The sequence below is a fragment of the Tachyglossus aculeatus genome, chromosome 2 (genome assembly GCF_015852505.1).
Source record: "Tachyglossus aculeatus isolate mTacAcu1 chromosome 2, mTacAcu1.pri, whole genome shotgun sequence".
Classification (NCBI taxonomy): Eukaryota; Metazoa; Chordata; class Mammalia; order Monotremata; family Tachyglossidae; genus Tachyglossus; species Tachyglossus aculeatus.
The window spans coordinates 171384414-171404348 of NC_052067.1; the positions used below are offsets into that span (position 1 = coordinate 171384414).

A 19935-nucleotide genomic window follows, 5' to 3' on the forward strand; every position below is an offset into this window, starting at 1 on the left:
GTGAGCCCACTGTTGGGTAGGGACCGTCTCTATATGTTGCCAACTTGGACTTCCCAAGCGCTTAGTACAGTGCTCTGCACACAGTAAGCGCTCAATAAATACGATTGATTGATTGATTGATTGATTGAGTGATTGACTCCGGCCTTCTAGCCTGTGAGCCCGCTGTCGGGTAGGGACTGTCTCTATATGTTGCCAACTTGGACTTCCCAAGCGCTTAGTACAGTGCCCTGCACACAGTAAGCGCTCAATAAATACGATTGACTGATTGATTGATTGATTGATTGACTCCGGCCTTCTAGCCTGTGAGCCCGCTGTCGGGTAGGGACCGTCTCTATATGTTGCCAACTTGGACTTCCCAAGCGCTTAGTACAGTGCCCTGCACACAGTAAGCGCTCAATAAATACGATTGACTGATTGATTGATTGATTGATTGACTCCGGCCTTTTAGACTGTGAGCCCGCTGTCGGGTAGGGACCGTCTCTAGATGTTGCCAACTTGGACTTCCCAAGCGCTCAGTACAGTGCTCTGCACACAGTAAGCGCTCAATAAATACGATTGACTGATTGATCGATTGATTGATTGATTGACTCCGGCCTTTTAGACTGTGAGCCCGCTATCGGGTAGGGACCGTCTCTCGATGTTGCCCACTTGGACTTCCCAAGCGCTTAGTCCAGTGCTCTGCACACAGTAAGCGCTCAATAAATACGATTGATTGATTGATTGATTGATTGATTGACTCACTTCATCTGGGCCTGGTGGTGGTCGGAGCCTCCGGGCGGGGAGTTGGTCACGACGCCTTTCATCTTGAGTCTCTCGGCCTCGGGGCCCGCTCCTGTGGCACAAGACACGCGCGCGGGGGGGAAAATAAACGCTTAATAATAATAATAATAATAATAATGACATTTTTAGACTGTGAGCCCACTGTTGGGTAGGGACTGTCTCTAGATGTTGCCAATTTGTACTTCCCAAGCGCTTAGTACACTGCTCTGCACACAGTAAGCGCTCAATAAATACGATTGATGATGATGTGCAAAGCACTATTCTAAGGGCTGGGGGGGGATACAAGGTGATCAGGTTGTCCCTCGTGGGGCTCCCAGTCTTCATCCCCATTTTACAGATGAGGTAACTGAGGCCCAGAAAATAATAATAATAATAATAATAACAATAATAATAATGGCATTTATTCATTCATTCATTCAATTGTATTTCTTGAGCGCTTACTGTGTGCAGAGCACTGGACTAGTAATTCATTCATTCATTCAATTGTATTTATTGAGCGCTTACTGTGTGCAGAGCACTGTACTAAGCGCTTGGGAAGGACAAGTTGGTAATAATAGTACTGTACTGTAATAATAATAATAATGGCATTTATTGAGCACTTACTATGTGCAAAGCACTATTCTAAGACTTGGGGGGATACAAGGTGATCAGGTTGTCCCTCGTGGGGCTCCCAGTCTTCATCCCCATTTTACAGATGAGGTCACTGAGGCCCAGAAAATAATAATAATAATAATAATAATAATAATAATAATAATAATAATGGCATTTATTCATTCAATTGTATTTATTGAGCGCTTACTGTGTGCAGAGCACTAGACTAGTAATAGTAGTACTGTACTGTAATAATAATAACGGCATTTATTAAGCGCTTTTTATGTGCAAAGCACTATTCTAAGCGCTGGGGCGGATACAAGGTGATCAGGTTGTCCCTCATGGGGCTCCCAGTCTTTATCCCCATTTTACAGATGAGGTCACCGAGGCCTAGAAAATAATAATAATAATAATGGCATTTATTCATTCATTCATTCAATTGTATTTATTGAGCGCTTACTGTGTGCAGAACACTGAACTAGTAATAATCGTACTGTACTGTAATAATAATAATAATAATAACAATAGCGGCATTTATTAAGCGCTATGTGCAAAGCACTGTTCGAAGCGCTGGGGAGGTTACAAGGTGATCAGGTTGTCCCACGGCGGGCTCACAGTCTTCATCCCCATTTTACAGATGAGGTCACTGAGGCCTAGAAAATAATAATAATAATAATGGCATCTATTCATTCATTCATTCAATTGTATTTATTGAGCGCTTACTGTGTGCAGAACACTGGACTAGTAATAATAGTACTGTACTGTAATAATAATAATAATAATAATAACAATAACAGCATTTATTAAGTGCTATGTGCAAAGCACTGTTCGAAGCGCTGGGGAGGTTACAAGGTGATCAGGTTGTCCCACGGGGGGCTCACAGTCTTCATCCCCATTTTACAGATGAGGTCACTGAGGCCCAGAAAATAATAATAATAATGGCATTCATTCATTCAGTTGTATTTATTGAGCGCTTACTGTGTGCAGAGCACTGGACTAGCAACATATGGAGACGGTCCCTACCCAACAGCAGGCTCACAGTCTAGAAATGCCATTAAAAAATAATAAATGCCATTTTTTTTTAAAAAAAAGGGACACACACACAGCACACACTCGTGTCTCTGACAGTTCTCCTTAGGGATAACATTCTTGCAAATAATTCACTGAATTGTATTTATTCATTCATTCATTCATTCAATCGTATTTATTGAGCGCTTACTGTGTGCAGAGCACTGTACTAAGCGCTTGGGAAGTCCAAGTTGGCAACATATAGAGACGGTCCCTACCCAACAGCAGGCTCACAGTCTAGAAATGCCGTTGAAAAATAATAAATGCCATTTTAAAATAGAAAAAGGGACACACACACACACACACACACACACACACACACAGCATACATTCGTGTCCCCGACAGTCCTCCTTAGGGACAACATTCTTGCAAATAATACATTCAACTGTATTTATTCATTCATTCGATTGATTGATTGATTCATTCACTCTTTCAATTGCATTTATTCATTCATTCATTGAATTGCATTTACTGAGCGCTTACTGTGTGCAGAGCACTGTACTAAGCGCTTGGGAAGTCCAAGTTGGCAACATATAGAGATGGTCCCTACGCAACAGCAAGCTCACAGTCTCGAAATGCCCTTAAAATATAATAAATGCCACTTAAAAAAAAAGGGACACACACACACACACACACACACAGCATAAACTCGTGTCCCCGACGGTCTTCCTTAGGGATAACATTCTTGCAAATAATTCATTCAATTGTATTTATTCATTCATTCAATTGTATTTATTCATTCATTCAATTGTATTTATTGAGCGTTTACTGTGTGCAGAGCACTGTACTAAGCGCTTGGAAAGTACAAGTCAGCAACATATAGAGATGGTCCCTACCCAACAGTGGGCTCACAGTCTAGAAATAATAATAATAATTAATAATAATAATGGCATTTGCTAAGCGCTTACTATGTGCAAAGCACTGTTCTAAGAGCTGGTGGGGGGATACAAGGTGATCAAGCTGTCCCACGGGGGGCTCCCAGTCTTCATCCCCATTTGACAGATGAGGGAACTGAGGCCCGGAGAAGTGAAGTGGCTCGCCCAAGGTCACACAGCAGACGTTTGGCGGAGCCAGGATTCGAACCCCTGACCTCTGACTCCAAAGCCCGGGCTCTTTCCCCTGAGCCACGCTGCTTCTAGACTGTAAGCCCACTGTTGGGTAGGGACCGTCTCTATATGTTGCCAACTTGTACTTCCCAAGCGCTTAGTCCAGTGTTCTGCACATAGTAATAATAATAATAATGGCATTTATTAAGCGCTTACTATGTGCAAAGCACTGTTCTAAGCGCTGGGGAGGTTACAAGGTGATCAGGTTGTCCCACGGGGGGCTCGCAGCCTTCATCCCCATTTTCCAGATGAGGGAACTGAGGCCCAGAGAAGTGAAGCGACTCGCCCAAAGTCACCCAGCTGACAAGTGGCGGAGCCGGGATTTGAACCCATGACCTCTGACTCCAAAGCCCGGGCTCTTTTCCACTGAGCCACGCCGCTTCTCTATAGCCACGCCGCTTCTCTAGAAGTGAAGTGCTCACCGCTTCTCTATAGCCACGCCGCTTCTCTAGAAGTGCTCAATAAATACGTAATATTATAAGTAAGTGCTCAATAAATACGACTGACTGATTGATTCTCTGCGTGTTTCTCTCTAAATGTTCTCGGCTGTTTTCTTGTTGTACTTTTTGTTTCTTTCCCATGGCCCTTTCCCGGCGCGGTCCAAGTGACCCTGGGGAAATCTTGGAGAGCGGCTGCTTCTCACCCATTTCCCAGGACCCGGGGCGCAGATGTCCGAAGGGCCGGTGGTGTGAAACAAAATTGAAATGAAATATGAAATGAAATGACATGAGATATGAAATGAAATTATCCGCGGAACGTCCTTGGATAATAGCACGGCGGCCTGAGAAGGGGCCCCAATGGGCAGCGCGGGCGGCGTCGCTCCCACCCCGGGCCGGAGGCGGGTGGGAGGGAGAGGGCAGGGGCCACTGGTGATGATGATGATGATAATAATGATGGCATTTATTAAGCGCTTACTATGTGCAAGGCCCTGTTCTAAGCGCTGGGGTGGTTACAAGGTGATCAAGTTGTCCCATGATGATGATGATGGCATTTATTAAGCGCTTACTATGTGCAACTGGTGGGTAGGGACCGTCTCTCTATGTTCATTCATTCAATCAGTCGCATTTATTGAGCGCTTACTGTGCGCGGAGCACTGGACTAAGCGCTTGGGAAGTCCAAGTCGGCCACATCTAGAGACGGTCCCTACCCGACAGCGGGCTCACAGTCTAGAAGGGTGAGGCAGATGACAAAACAAAATATGTTAACAAAATAAATAAATATGTCCAAGTACAATAAATTCATTCATTCGTTCAATCGTCTGTATTGAGCGCTTACTGTGTGCAGAGCACTGGACTAGGCACTTGGGAAGTCCAAGTTGGCAACATCTAGAGACGGGTCCCTACCCAACAGCGGGCTCACAGTCTAGAAGGGGGAGACAGACAACAAAACAAAATATATTAACAAAATAAAATGAATAGAATAAATATGTCCAAGTACAATAAATTCATTCATTCATTCAATCATATGTATTGAGCGTTTACTGTGTGCAGAGCACTGGACTAAGCGCTTGGGAAGTCCAAATCGGCAACATCTAGAGACGGTCCCTACCCAACAGTGGGCTCACAGTCTAGAAGGGGGAGACAGACATCAAAACAAAACATGTTAACAAAATAAAATAAACAGAATAAATACGTCCAAGTACAATAAATTCATTCATTCTTCAATTGTATTTATTGAGTGCTTACTGTGCACAGAGCACTGGACTAAGCGCTTGGGAAGTACAAATCGGCAACATCTAGAGACGGTCCCTACCCAACAGCGGGCTCACAGTCTAGAAGGGAGAGACAGACAAAAAAAACAAAACATATCAACAAAATAAAATAAATAGAAGAGTAAATATGTACAAATAGAGTAATAAATACATACAAACATATATACATATATACAGGTATACATATATACAAATACGTTGCCGACTTGTACTTCCCTAGCGCTTAAACCAGTGCTCTGCACACAGTAAGCGCTCAATAAACACCATTGAATGAATGAATGTAGGGACCGTCTCTATATGTTGCCGATTTGTACTCCCCGGGCGCTTAGTCCAGTGCTCTGCACACACTAAGCACTCAATAAATACAATTGAATGAACAGATGAATGTAGGGACTGTCTCCATATGTTGCCTATTTGTACTTCCCGGGCGCTTAGTCCAGTGCTCTGCACACAGTAAGCGCTCAATGAATATGATTGAAGGAAGGAAGGAAGGGACTCGCTGCCCCTTCATCTCGCCCCTGTCCTGCCTCTGGCCTGGAACGCCCTTCCTCCTCAAATAATAATAATGATGGCATTTATTAAGTGCTTACTATGTGCCAAACACAGTTCTAAGTGCTGGGGAGGTTACAAGGTGATCAGGTTGTCCCACGTGGGGCTCACAGTCTTCATCCCCATTTTCCAGATGAGGGAACTGAGGCCCAGAGGAGTGAACCCTCCGCTCCTCCACCACTAATCTCCTCACCGTACCTCGCTCTCGCCTGTCCCGCCATCGACCCCCGGCCCACGTCATCCCCCGGGCCCGGAATGCCCCCAATCCCTCTGCCCACCCGCCAAGCTAGCTCTCTTCCTCCCTTCAAGGCCCTGCTGAGAGCTCACCTCCTCCAGGAGGCCTTCCCAGACTGAGCCCCTTCTTTCCTCTCCCCCTCGTCCCCCTCTCCATCCCCCCGTCTTACCTCCTTCCCTTCCCCACAGCACCTGTATATATGGATATATGGTTGTACATATTTATTACTCTGTTTATTTATTTATTTAACGTGTACATTTCTATCCTATTTATTTTATTTTGTTGGTATGTTTGGTTCCGTTCTCTGTCTCCCCCTTTTAGACTGTGAGCCCACTGTTGGGTAGGGACTGTCTCTATGTGTTGCCAATTTGTACTTCCCAAGCGCTTAGTACAGTGCTCTGCACATAGTAAGCGCTCAATAAATACGATTGATTGATTGATTGATTGAAGTGACTTGCCCAAAGTCACACAGGTGACAGTTGGCAGAGCCGGGATTTGAACCCATGACCTCTGACTCCAAAGCCCGGGCTCTTTCCCCTGAGCCACGCTGCTTCTCAAATCCCACAGACAAATGATAAGAATAGTCCCCCGTGGGGCTCACAGTCTTCATCCCCTTTTTACAGAGAAGCCGCGTGGCTCAGTGGAAAGAGCCCGGGCTTTGAAGTCAGAGGTCATGGGTTCAAATCCCGGCTCCGCCACTTGTCAGCTGTGTGACTTTGGGCGAGTCACTTCACTTCTCTGGGCCTCAGTTACCTCATCTGTAAAGTGGGGATGAAGACTGTGAGCCCCACATGGGACACCTGATCACCTTGTAACCTCCCCAGAGCTTAGAACAGTGCTTGGCACACACTAAGCGCTTAATAAATGCCATCATTATTATTACAGAGGAGGAAACTGAGTCCCCAGAGAGGTGAAGTGACTTGCCCAAGGTCACACAGCGCCTACTACCTAGTACAGAGAAGCAGCGTGGCTCAGTGGAAAGAGCCCAGGCTTGGGAGTCAGAGGTCATGGGTTCTAATCCCGGCTTCGCCGCTTGTCAGCTGTGTGACCTTGGGCAAGTCCCTTCACTTCTCTGGGCCTCAGCTCCCTCATCTGGAAAATGGGGATGGAGACTGTGACCCCAAGGGGGACAACCTCATTCATTCATTCAATCAGATTTATTGAGTTCATTCATTCAATCATATTTATTCAATCAATCAATCGTATTTATTGAGCGCTTACTGTGTGCAGAGCACTGTACTAAGCGCTTGGGAAGTACAAACTGGTAACATATAGAGACGGTCCCTACCCAACAGCAGGCTCACAGCCTAGAAGGGGGAAACAGACGACAAAACGAAACCTATTAACAAAATAAAATATTTATGGGGCGCTTACTGTGTGCAGAGCACTGTACTAAGCGCTTGGGAAGTACAAGTTGGCAACCTGATCACCTTGTATCCCCCCCAGCGCTTAGAATAGTGCTTCACACATAGTAAGCGCTTAACAAATGCCATCGTTATTATTAAGGGCACATAGTGAGCACTCAACAAATACCATCGTTATTATTACTATTATTATTATTATTATTATTAAGAGGAGAAATACGAGAGAGGAAAGAAGGAAGGAGAGAAGAGACGGAAGGAGGGAAAAGGAGAATGTTGGAGCTGCCCAGCGATGTTTTGGTAGCTTGTGTTTTCCTGTCGCCTGCGCGTTGCCACGGCACAACGCTTTCGCCCCCAGAGAGAGAACTGCAAAAAAGCCTTTTATCACTTTCTCCGAGGGGAAACTTTCCTCCAAAACTGGGAAAAGGCCGCTTCTTTTCGGGAAAGGGGGGGATGGGGATGGGAAGGAGGACAGGGAATTGATGTTTTGAGAATGATGTCTTGATGTTTTGATGTCTTGAGATGAAGCTGTGCTCCTTTTTCTTTCCCTAGTGTTTCCATGACCTTAAAAGGAGGGAAAATATTTACTTCTTTTGGAATTCATTTAGGAGGGAATCCAAAATTCATTCATTCATTCATTCAATCGTATTTCTTGAGCGCTGACTGTGTGCAGAGCACTGGACTGTGTGCAGTGCCCTCGTCCCCCCTCCATCCCCCCCCATCTTACCTCCTTCCCTTCCCCACAGCACCTGTATATATGGATATATGCTTGTACAGATTTATTACTCTATTTATTTATATTTTACTTGTCCATATCTATTCTATTTATTTTATTTTGTTAATATGTTTGGTTTTGTTCTCTGTCTCCCCCTTCACGACTGTGAGCCCGCTGTTGGGTCGGGACCGTCTCTAGATGTTGCCAATTTGGACTTCCCAAGCGCTTAGTCCAGTGCTCTGCACACAGTAAGCGCTCAATAAATAAGATTGATGATGATGATGACTAAGCGCTTGGGAAGTCCAAGTCGGCAACGTATAGAGACGGTCCCGACCCGACAACGGGCTCACGGTCTAGAAGGGGGAGACGGGCAACAAAGCAAAACATGTGGACGGGTGTCAAGTCGTCGGAACAAATAGAAGTAAAGTTAGATGCACATCATTAGCAAAATAAATAGAATAGTAAATATGGACTAGTAAAATAAACAGAATAATCAATCTGTACAAACATATATACAGGTGCTGTGGGGAGGGGAAGGAGGGAGGGTGGAAGGGATCATCATCATCATCATCATCAATCGTATTTATTGAGCGCTTACTATGTGCAGAGCACTGTACTAAGCCCTTGGGAAGTACAAATTGGCAACATATAGAGACAGTCCCTACCCAACAGTGGGCTCACAGTCTAAAAGGGGGAGACAGAGAACAAAACCAAACGTACTAACAAAATAAAATAAATAGGATAGATATGGACAAGTAAAATTAATAAATACATAAATAGAGTAATAAATATGTACAACCATATATCCATATATACAGGTGCTGTGGGGAAGGGAAGGAGGTAAGATGGGGGGGATGGAGAGGGGGACGAGGGGGAGAGGAAGGAAGGGGCTCAGTCTGGGAAGGCCTCCTGGAGGAGGTGAAGGGATGGGGAGGAGAGGAAAAAGGGGGCTCAGTATGGGAATGCTATGATAACACCGACACTTGTTTACTTGTTTTGTTTTGTTGTGTGTCTCCCCCTTCTTGACTGTGAGCCCACTGTTGGGTAGGGACCGTCTCTAGATGTTGCCAACTTGGACTTCCCAAGCGCTTAGTACAGTGCTCTGCACACAGTAAGCGCTCAATAAATACGATCGATTGATCGATTGATTCTAATAATAATAACAACAATGATGGCATTTGTTAAGCACTTACTATGTGCCAAGCACTATTCTAAGCGCCGGGGTAGATACAAGGTCAGCAGGCTGTCCCCCCGTGGGGCTCACAGTCTTTATCCCCATTTTCCAGATGAGGGAACTGAGGCCCAGAGAAGTGGAAGTGACTTGCCCAGAGTCACACAGCTGACAACTGGCAGAACCGGGATTCATTCATTCATTCAATCATATTTATTCATTCATTCATTTGATCACATTTTTGAGCGCTTACTGTGGACAGAGCACTGGACTAAGCGCTTGGGAAGTTCAAGTTGGCAGGATATAGAGACAGTCCCTACCCAACAGTGGGCAATAATAATAATAATAATAATATTCATTCATTGTCATTCTTATTGAGCACTTACTGTGTGCAGAGCACTGGACTAAGCGCTTGGGAAGTACAAGTTGGCAACACATAGAGACAGTCCCTACCCAACAACGGGCTCACAGTCTAGAAGGGGGAGACAGACAACAAAACCAAACATATTCACAAAATAAAATAAGTAGAATAAATATGTACAAGTAAAATAAATAAGTAAATAGAGTAATAATTTATTGAGCGCTTACTGTGTGCAGAGCACTGTACTAAGCGCTTGGGAAGTCCAAGTCGGCAACAGATAGAGACGGTCCCTACCCAACAGCGGTTCACAATCTAGAAGGGGGATAATAACCGTTAATAATAACGATGGCATTTGTTAAGCGCTTACTATGTGTGAAGCACTGTTCTAAGCGCTGGGGGGGGAATACAAGGTGATGAGGTTGTCCCACGGGGGGCTCCCAGTCTTCATCCCCATTTGACAGAGGAGGGAACTCAGGCCCGGAGAAGTGAAGTGACTTGCCCAAGGTCACACAGCTGACAAGCGGCGGGGCCGGGATTAGAACCCACAACCTCTGACTCCCAATTCTGTTTTTTTTTTTTCCACTAAGCCACACCGCTAATAATTGTGATGTTTGTGAAGCGCTTACTATGTGCCAGGCACTGTACTAAGCACTGGGGTGGATACAAGCAGATGGGGTTGGACCCAATCCCTGCCCCAAGTGGGGCTCGCGGTCTTCATCCCCATTTTACAAATGAGGGAACTGAGGCCCAGAGAAGTGAAGTGACTTGCCCAAGGTCACCCGGCAGACAAGTGGCGGAGCCAGGATTAGAACCCACGACCTCTGACTCCCAAGCCTGGGCTCTTTCCGCTAAACCAGGATGCTTCTATTGTAATATAACAATAACAATAATAATAATAATGGCATTTATTAAGCGCTTACTAGGTGCAAAGCACTGTTCTAAGCGCTGGGGAAGTTACAAGGTGATCAGGTTGTCCCACGGGGGGCTCACGGTCTTCAACCCCATTTTCCAGATGAGGGAACTGAGGCCCAGAGAAGTGAAGTGACTTGCCCAAAGTCACACAGACGCCAGTTGGCGGAGCCGGGATTTGAACCCACGACCTCTGACTCCAAAGCCCGGGCTCTTTCCGCTAAACCAGGCTGCTTCTATTGTAATAGAATAATAACAATTTATTAAGCGCTTACTATGTGCCAAGCACTGTTCTAAGCACTGGGGGGGTTACAAGGTGATCAGGTTGTCCCACGGGGGGCTCACAGGCTTCATCCCCATTTTCCAGATGAGGGAACTGAGGCCCAGAGAAGTGAGGTGACTTGCCCAAAGTCACACAGCCGCCAGTTGGCGGAGCCGGGATTTGAACCCACGACCTCTGACTCCAAAGCCCGGGCTCTTTCCGCTGAGCCGCGCTGCTTCTCATTGTACTGTCCCAGGTGCTTAGTCCAGTGCTCTGCACACAGTGAGCGCTCAATAAATACGATTCAATGAGTAACTGAACGAACAGCCCGTTGTTGGGTAGGGACCGTCTCCAGATGTTGCCAACTTGTAACGATGGCATTTATTAAGCGCTTACTATGTGCAAAGCACTGTTCTAAGCACTAGGGAGGTTACAAGGTGATAAGGTCACACAGTCTTCATCCCCATTTTCCAGATGAGGGAACTGAGTCCCAGAGAAGTGAAGTGACTTGCCCAAAGTCACACAGCTAAGTGTGCCAAGCCCCGTTCTATTCCCGAGCGCTTAGTCCAGTGCTCTGCACACAGTGAGCGCTCAATAAATATGATTCAATGAGTAACTGAACCAACAGCCTGTTGTTGGATAAGGACCGTCTCTAGATGTTGCCAACTTGAACTTCCCGAGCGCTTAGTACAGTGCTCTGCACACAGTGAGCGCTCAATAAATACGATTCAATGAGTACCTGAACGAACGGCCCGTTGTTGGGTAGGGCCCGTCTCTAGATGTTGCCAACTTGTACTTCCCGAGCGCTTAGTACAGTGCTCTACACAGAGTGAGCGCTCAATAAATACGATTGAATGAGTAACTGAATGAACGGCCCGTTGTTGGGTAGGGACCGTCTCTAGATGTTGCCAACTTGTACTTCCCGAACGCTTAGTACAGTGCTCTGCACGCGGTGAGCGCTCAATAAATACGACTGAAGGAATGAGCAGTGGCATTCCCTGCCCACAACCAACTTCCAAAACAGGCGCTTCGAGACAATCAATCAATCAATCGCATTTATTGAGCGCTTACTGTGTGCAGAGCACTGTACTAAGCGCTTGGGAAGTACAAATTGGTAACATCTAGAGACGGTCCCTACCCAACAGCGGGCTCACGGTCTGGAAGGGGGAGACAGACAACGAAACGAAACCTATTAACAACATAAAATATTTATGGAGCGCTTACTGTGTGCAGAGCACTGTACTAAGCGCTTGGGAAGTACAAGTTGGCAACCAAGGAAAGGCGGACTCTAGACCGTCAGCTCGTCGCGGGCGAGGGGACGTGTCCGTTGATTGCTTTATTGGACTCTCCCAAGCGCTTAGTTCAGTGCCCCGCGCACAGGAAGCGCTCAATAAATACGACTGATCGGACGAATGGCCGGTCGATACCAACCGGGATTGGATTTATTGATCTTTCGTCGTCAGACGGTGGTTTTTATGAGTGGGCGAACCGAGGCCTTGGGTCGGGCCCGCCCTTCCATGGTTTCTCCCCCGTTCCACCCGCCTTCACCTCCTTCCTCCTCCTCCGGGCTTATTCATTCATTCAATGGTATTTACTGAGCGCTTCCTGTGTGCAGAGCACTGTACTAAGCACTTGGGAAGTACAAGTCGGCAACAGATAGAGACAATCCCTACAATCTTTTAGACTGTGAGCCCACTGTTGGGTAGGGACCGTCTCTAGATGTTGCCGACTTGTACTTCCCAAGCGCTTAGTACAGCGCTCTGCACACAGTCAGCGCTCAATAAATACGATTGATTGATTGATTGATCCCTACCCAACAGCGGACTCCCAGTCTAGAAGGGGGAGACAGGTAACAAAACCGTCTCTATATGTTGCCGACTTGGACTTCCCAATCGCTTAGTACAGTGCTCCGCACACAGTAAGCGCTCAATAAATACGACTGAATGGATGAAAGTGGATAGCCATCAATAGCATTCATTCAATCATATTTATTGAGCGCTTACTGTGTGCACAGCACTGCACTAAGCGCTTGGGAAGAACAAGTCGGCAACACATAGAGACAGTCCCTACCCAACAACGGGCATTTACTGAGCGCTTACTTTGTGCAGAGCACTATACTGAGCACTTGGCCAAATACAATGCAGTAACGCAATACAATGCAAGTAAATAAACAAACAAATAAATAAATACATACATGAATAAATTAACTAAATAAATAAATGAATAAATGAATGAATGAATAAATAAATACAAATAAATAAATAAAAATAAATAAATAAATAATAAATAAATAAATGATAAATAAATGATAAATAAATACATAATAAATAAATAAATAAATAAATGAAAATACCACTGAATGAATCTGCTGCTTTTCTTTGTTGCTGTTTTTCCAGCCCCGCCTGAAAGCGATGAGTCTCTCCTCCTGCCTCTGACTAATCTTTTCCCCCAAGCCTCTGTTTCCCTCCCAGCACACACGTACCCACCCTCGGCACGCCTGAAGGGCACACCCCGGGGCCAGGGCACCGGAGCAGGAGGAGGGCACGTGGGCAGGCCAGGGGCAGGAGGCGGGCGGGCAGAGGGGCAGAAGATGGGCAGAAGATGGGCAGAAGATGGGCAGGAAACGGGAGGGGCAGAGGGGCAGGAGGCCAGGCAGATACAGGGGTAGGAGATGGGCAGGAGACAGAGGGGTAGGAGATGGGCTGGCAGAGGGGCAGGAGATGGGCAAGCAGAGGGGCAGAAGACAGACAGGAGATGGGGCAGGAGACAGGCACACAGAGGGGCAGAAGATGGGCAGGCTAGGGGAAAGAGATGGGCAGACTAGGGGCCGGAGATGGGCAAGCATAGGGGCAGAAGACAGATAGGAGATGGGGTACGAGACAGGCACACAGAGGGGCAGAAGATGGGCAGGCTAGGGGCAAGAGATGGGCAGACTAGGGGCCGGAGATGGGCAGAGGGGTAGAAGATGGGCAGGCTAGGGGAAAGAGATGGGGAGGCAGAGGGGTAGGAGATGGGCCGGCAGAGGGGCAGAAGATGGGAAGACGGGCAGGAAATGGGTGGGCAGAGAGGCAGAAGACAGACAGGAGATAGGGCAGGAGACAGAGGGGCAGAAAATGGGAAGAGAGGGGGCAGAAGACAGATAGGAGATGGGGCAGGAGACAGGCACACAGAGGGGCAGAGGATGGGCAGGCTAGGGGCAAGAGATGGGCAGACTAGGGGCCGGAGATGGGCAGAGGGGCAGAAGATGGGCAGGCTAGGGGAAAGAGATGGGGAGGCAGAGGGGTAGGAGACGGGCCGGAAGAGGGGCAGAAGATGGGAAGATCGGGCAGGAAATGGGTGGGCAGAGGGGCAGAAGACAGACAGGAGATAGGGCAGGAGACAGGCACACAGAGGGGCAGAAGATGGGCAGAGAGAGGGGCAGAAGACAGGAGATGGGGCAGGAGACAGGCACACAGAGGGGCAGAGGATGGGCAGGCTAGGGGCAAGAGATGGGCAGACCAGGGACAGGAGACAGGCCGGCAGGCTAGGGGAAAGAGGGCAGGCTAGGGGAAAGAGATGGGGAGGCAGAGGGGCAGGAGACAGGCACACAGAGGGGCAGAAGATGGGCAGAGAGAGGGGCAGAAGACAGATAGGAGATGGGGCAGGAGATAGGTACACAGAGGGGCAGAGGATGGGCAGGGTAGGGGCAAGAGATGGGCAGACTAGGGACAGGAGACAGGCAGGCAGGGGGGCAGAAGATGGGCAGGCTAGGGGAAAGAGATGGGGAGGCAGAGGGGTAGGAGATGGGGAGGCAGAGGGGCAGAAGATGGGTAGAAGATGGGCAGGAAATGGGCGGGCAGAGGGGCAGGAGGACAGGCAGATAGAGGGGTAGGAGATGGGCTGGCAGAGGGGCAGGAGATGGGCAGGAGATGGGCAAGCAGAGGGGCAGAAGACAGATAGGAGATGGGGCAGGAGACAGACACACAGAGGGGCAGAAGATGGGCAGACGGAGGGGCAGGAGCCGAGCAGACTGGAGGCAGAAGACGGGCAGGCAGAGGGGCAAGAGATGGGTGGAAGATGGGCAGACTAGGGGCAAGAGATGAGGAGACTAGAGGCAGAAGACGGGCAGGCAGAGGGGCAAGGTGTGGGGAGAAAGGAGGGCAGGAGGTGGGCAGATGGGCAGGCTAGGGGCAAGAGATGGGAGGCAGGAGATGGGCAGGAGGTGGGCAGACAGAAGGGCAAGAGATGGGCAGACTAGGGGAAGGAGGTGGGCAGACAGAGGGGCAGGAGATGGGCAGGTAGGGGGCAAGACATGGGCAGAAATAGGGGGAAGGAGGTAGGCAGACAGAGGGGCAAGAGACAGGTAGGAGATGGGCAGCCTAGGGGCAAGAGACGGGGGGCAGAGGGCCAAGAGACGGGAAGACAGAGGGCAGAAGATGGGCAGAGTAGAGGCAGAAGATGGGCAGGCAGAGGGGCAGGGCGTGGGCAGAAAGGAGGACAGGAGGTGGGCAGATGGGGCAGGAGACTGATAGGAGATGGGTAGGCTAGGGGCAAGAGATGGGAGGCAGGAGATGGGCAGGACGTGGGCAGACAGAGGGGCAGAAGACGGGCAGACTAGGGAAAGGAGGTGGGCAGACAGAGGGGCAGGAGACGGGCAGGTAGGGGGCAAAGCATGGGCAGAAATTGGGGGAATGTGGTGGGCAGACAGAGGGGAAAGAGACAGGTAGGAGATGGGCAGCCTAGGGGCAAGAGACGGGGGGCAGAGGGGCAAAAGACGGGCAGACAGAGGGGAAGAAGATGGGCAGACTAGAGACAGAAGATGGGCAGGCAGAGGGGCAAGGCGTGGGCAGAAAGGAGGGCAGGAGGTGGGCAAACGGGGCAGGAGACTGATAGGAGATGGGCAGGCTAGGGGTAAGAGATGGGAGGCAGGAGATGGGCAGGACATGGGCAGAGGGGCAGAAGACGGGCAAGTTAGGGGCAAGAGACGGGCAGACTACGGGAAGGAGTTGGGCAGACTGAGGGGCAGGAGACAGGCAGGTAGGGGGCAAGGCAGAAATTGGGGGAAGGAGGTGGGCAGACAGAGGGGAAAGAGACAGGTAGGAGATGGGCAGCCTAGGGGCAAGAGACAGGGGACAGAGGGGCAAGAGACGGGCAGACAGAGGGGCAGACAATGGGCAGACTAGGCACAAGAGATGAGCAGACTAGAGGCAGAAGATGGGAAGAGGGGCAAGAGATGGGCAGAAGATGGGCAGACTAGGGGCAAGAGATGAGCAGAGTAGAGGCAGAAGATGGGCAGGCAGTGGACAAGGCGTGGGCAGAAAGGAGGGCAGGAAGGAGGTGGGCAGATGGGGCAGCAGGCTGATAGGAGATGGGCAGGCTAGGGGCAGGAGGTGGGCAGGTTAGGGGCAAGAGTTGGGCAGACTAGGGGCCGGAGACGGGCAGCCAGAGGAGGCCCGGAGTTTCCTCGTGGACGAGGCCTTCGCCCCGCACATCTCCCAAGGCCCAGTGGTGCCCGACCGGAGTGGCACCGGACCGGATGGGAATCTCAGTGCTACGCACACAGTGGGTGCCCGGTAAATCCCACTTGCCTCCCGCTCAGCGTGCCCGCCTCTGTCTCTCTCCCTGCCACACGGAGAGTCCCGTCTCTCTGGCCCCAATCCTGTCTCTCCGGCCCCAGTCCCGTCTCTCCGGCCCCAGTCCCGTCTCTCCGGTCCCAGTCCCATCTCTCCAGAAGCACATCCCAATCTCCACGATATCAGATGGTCTCCCCAGCTCCAGTCCTGTCTCTCCGGCCCCAGTACTGTCTCTCCGGCCCCAATACCGTCTCTCCGGCCCCAGTACTGTCTCTCCGGCCCCAGTCCCATCTCTCCGGCCCCAATACTGTCTCTCCAGCCCCAATACCGTCTCTCCGGCCCCAGTCCCATCTTTCCAGACGCACATCTCAATCTCCCCGGCATCAGACAGTCTCCCCAGCTCCAGTCCTGTCTCTCCGGCCCCAATCCTGTCTCTCCAGCCCCAATACCATCTCTCCGGCCCCAGTCCCATCTCTCCGGTCCCAGTCCCATCTCTCCAGAAGCACATCCCAATCTCCACGGCATCAGACGGTCTCCCCAGCTCCAGTCCTGTCTCTCCGGCCCCGGTACTGCCTCTCCGGCACCAGTCCCGTCTCTCCAGAAGCACGTCCCAATTTCCCCGGCATCAGAGTCCCCAGCTCCAGTCCTGTCTCTCCAGTCCCAATACTGTCTCTCCGGTCCCAATACTGTCTCTCCGGCCCCAATACGGTCTCTCCGGCCCCAATACGGTCTCTCCGGCCCCAGCCCCGTCTCTCCAGGCCCAGCCCCGTCTCCCAGCAGCACGGCCCAATCTCCCCAGGCCCAGTCCCATCTCCCCGGCCCCAGTCCCGTCTCTCCAGCCTCAATACCGTCTCTACGGCCTCAGCCCCATCTCTCCAGGCCCAGCCCCGTCTCCCCAGCCCCAATACTGTCTCTCTGGCCCCAGCCCCGTCTCCCCGGCCCCAATACGGTCTCCCCGGCTTCAGACCCATCTCTCCAGCCCCAATACTGTCTCTTTGGCCCCAGCCCCGTCTCTCTAGCCCCAGTACAGTCTCCCCAGCCCAAGCCCCATCTCTCCGGCCCCAGTCCCATCTCTCCGGCCCCAGCCCCATCTCTCCGGCCCCAGCCCTGTCTCCCCAGCCCCAGCCCCATCTCTCCGGCCCCAGCCCCGTCTCTCCAGCCCCAGCCCCATCTCCCCAGCCCCAATACTGTCCCTCTGGCCCCAGCCCTGTCTCTCTGGCCCCAGTCCTGTCCCCCCAGCCCCAATACTGTCTCTCTGACCCCAGCCTCGTCTCCCCAGCCCCAATACCATCTCTCCGGCCCCAGCCCCATCTCTCTGGCCCCAGCCCCATCTCTCCGGCCCCAGCCCCAGCCCCGTCTCTCCGGCCCCAGCCCCGTCTCTCCAGCCCCAGCCCCGTCTCCCCAGCCCCAATACTGTCTCTCTGGTCCCAGCCCTGACTCTCCGGCTCCAATACGGTCTCCCCGGCCCCAATACTGTCTCTCTGGCCCCAGCCCTGTTTCTCTGGCCCCAGTCCCGTCCCCCCAGCCCCAATACTGTCTCTCTGGCCCCAGGCTCGTCTCTCCTGCCCCAGTACGGTCTCTCCGGCCCCAGCCTTGTCTCCCCAGCCCCAATACTGTCTCTCTGGCCCCAGCCCTGTCTCTCTGGCTTCAATGCGGTCTCCCTGGCCCCAATACTGTCTCTCCGGCCCCAGCCCCGTCTCCCCAGCCCCAATACTGTCTCTCTGGCTTCAATGCGGTCTCCCTGGCCCCAATACTATCTCTCCGGCCCCAGCCCCATCTCTCCAGGCCCAGCCCTGTCTCCCCAGCCCCAATACTGTCTCTCGGGTCCCAGCCCTGTCTCTCCGGCTCCAATACGGTCTCCCTGGCCCCAATACTGTCTCTCCAGCCCCAGCCCCGTCTCTCCAGCCCCAATACTGTCTCTCTGGCCCCAGCCCTGTCTCTCCAGCCCCAATACTGTCTCTCTGGCCCCCAGCCCCGTCTCTCTGGCCCCAGCCCTGTCCCCCCAGCCCCAATACTGTCTCTCTGGCCCCAGCCTCATCTCTCCAGCCCCAATACGGTCTCTCCAGCCCCAGCCCCATCTCTCCAGGCCCAGCCCCGTCTCCCAAGCCCCAATACTGTCTCTCCGGCCCCAATACTGTCTCTCCAGCCCCAATACCGTCTCTCCGGCCCCAGTCCCGTCTCTCCAGAAGCACGTCCCAATTTCCCCGGCATCAGACAGTCTCCCCAGCTCCAGTCTTGTCTCTCTGGCCCCAATACGGTCTCTCCGGCCCCAGTACTGTCTCAACGGCCCCAGTCCCGTCTCTCCGGCCCCAATACTGTCTCTCCAGCCCCAATATGGTCTCTCCGGCCCCAGCCCCATCTCTCCAGCCCCAATACTGTCTCTGCAGCCCCAGTCCCATCTCCCCGGCCCCGTCCCATCTCCCCGGCCCCAGTTCCGTCTCTCTCCGGCCCCAGCCCCGTCTCTCCAGGCCCAGCCCCATCTCCCCAGCCCCAATACCGTCTCTGCGGCCCCAATACCGTCTCTCCGGCCCCAATACCGTCTCTGCGGCCCCAGCCCAGCCTCCCAATCCCGGGCCCTCACCGCAGCTCGGCCTGGGAACCTCCTCTCCCGGGCCTGGACGGGACGGCTGGGAAGCGAGAGTTGCCAGCCGGGATGCGGAGACCCCGACGGACCGACGCTCCGCGTCCCCGGCCCCGGTGGGGCCTCAGTTTCCCGGTCAGGAGGCCCACGGCGGGGGAGAGAGACACAGAGAGAGAGAGACTGATTCCTGGAGGAGGCGGAAAGGCCTGACCCCGGCGTCACATGACACCAGGCCGGGAGCCAAAGTCCACCGGCCGGGATGAGGAACCGCACTTCCACCCTGGAGTTTGACCGGCCGGGCCGGGCCGGGCCGGGCGGCTACCCGTCAATCCGTAATCTCGTCATTCCTGACTTCACCCATTCTCTCGCCTTGCCCAGACACACTTCGTTCATTCCTTCGTAACAGTAAAAAGAATAATAATGTTGGTATTTATGAAGCGCTTACTATGTCCCAAGCACTGTTCTAAGCACTGGGGCAGATAATAATGATAATAATGGCATTTATTAAGCGCTTACTATGTGCAAAGCACTGTTCTCGACTGTGAGCCCACTGTTGGGTAGCGACTGGCTCTATATGTTGCCAACTTGTACTTCAATCAATCAATCAATCGTATTTATTAAGCGCTTACTGCGTGCAGAGCACTGGACTGAGCGCTTGGGAAGTACAAGTTGGCAACATACAGAGACGGTCCCTACCCAATAGTGGGCTCACAGTCTAAAACGGGGAGACGGAGAACAAAATCAAACATATTAACAAAATAAAATAAATAGAATAGATATGTACAAGTAAAATACATAAATAGAGTAATAAATCTGTACAAACATATATCCATATATACAGGTGCTGTGGGGAAGGGAAGGAGGTAAGATGGGGGAGATGGAGAGGGGGACGAGGGGGAGAGGAAGGAAGGGGCTCGGTCTGGGAAGGCCTCCTGGAGGAGGAACTGTCACAACAGTCAGCTGTGTGACTTTGGGCAAGTCA

General features: G+C 51.2%; 1 protein-coding gene across 3 annotated transcripts in view; it reads right to left on the bottom strand.

Annotated features, from left to right (window-relative positions):
• The window catches only part of EPS8 (epidermal growth factor receptor pathway substrate 8), a 139833-nt gene extending 120704 nt beyond the window's left edge, over positions 1-19129 (bottom strand). Inside the window, exons 1-2 of one of the 3 annotated variants that reach the window (XM_038772033.1) lie at positions 18954-19129; positions 742-832 (exon numbers count right to left, since the gene is read on the bottom strand). In XM_038772033.1, coding sequence (XP_038627961.1) covers positions 742-803 — 62 coding nt within the window. In that variant the 5' untranslated portion in view covers positions 804-832; positions 18954-19129. Of the gene's footprint in view, positions 1-741; positions 833-13173; positions 13195-18953 lie in introns of those variants that run through there. The other 2 variants (XM_038772054.1, XM_038772043.1) reach the window with 2 other exon arrangements.
• Between the last annotated feature and the right edge of the window lie 806 nt (positions 19130-19935).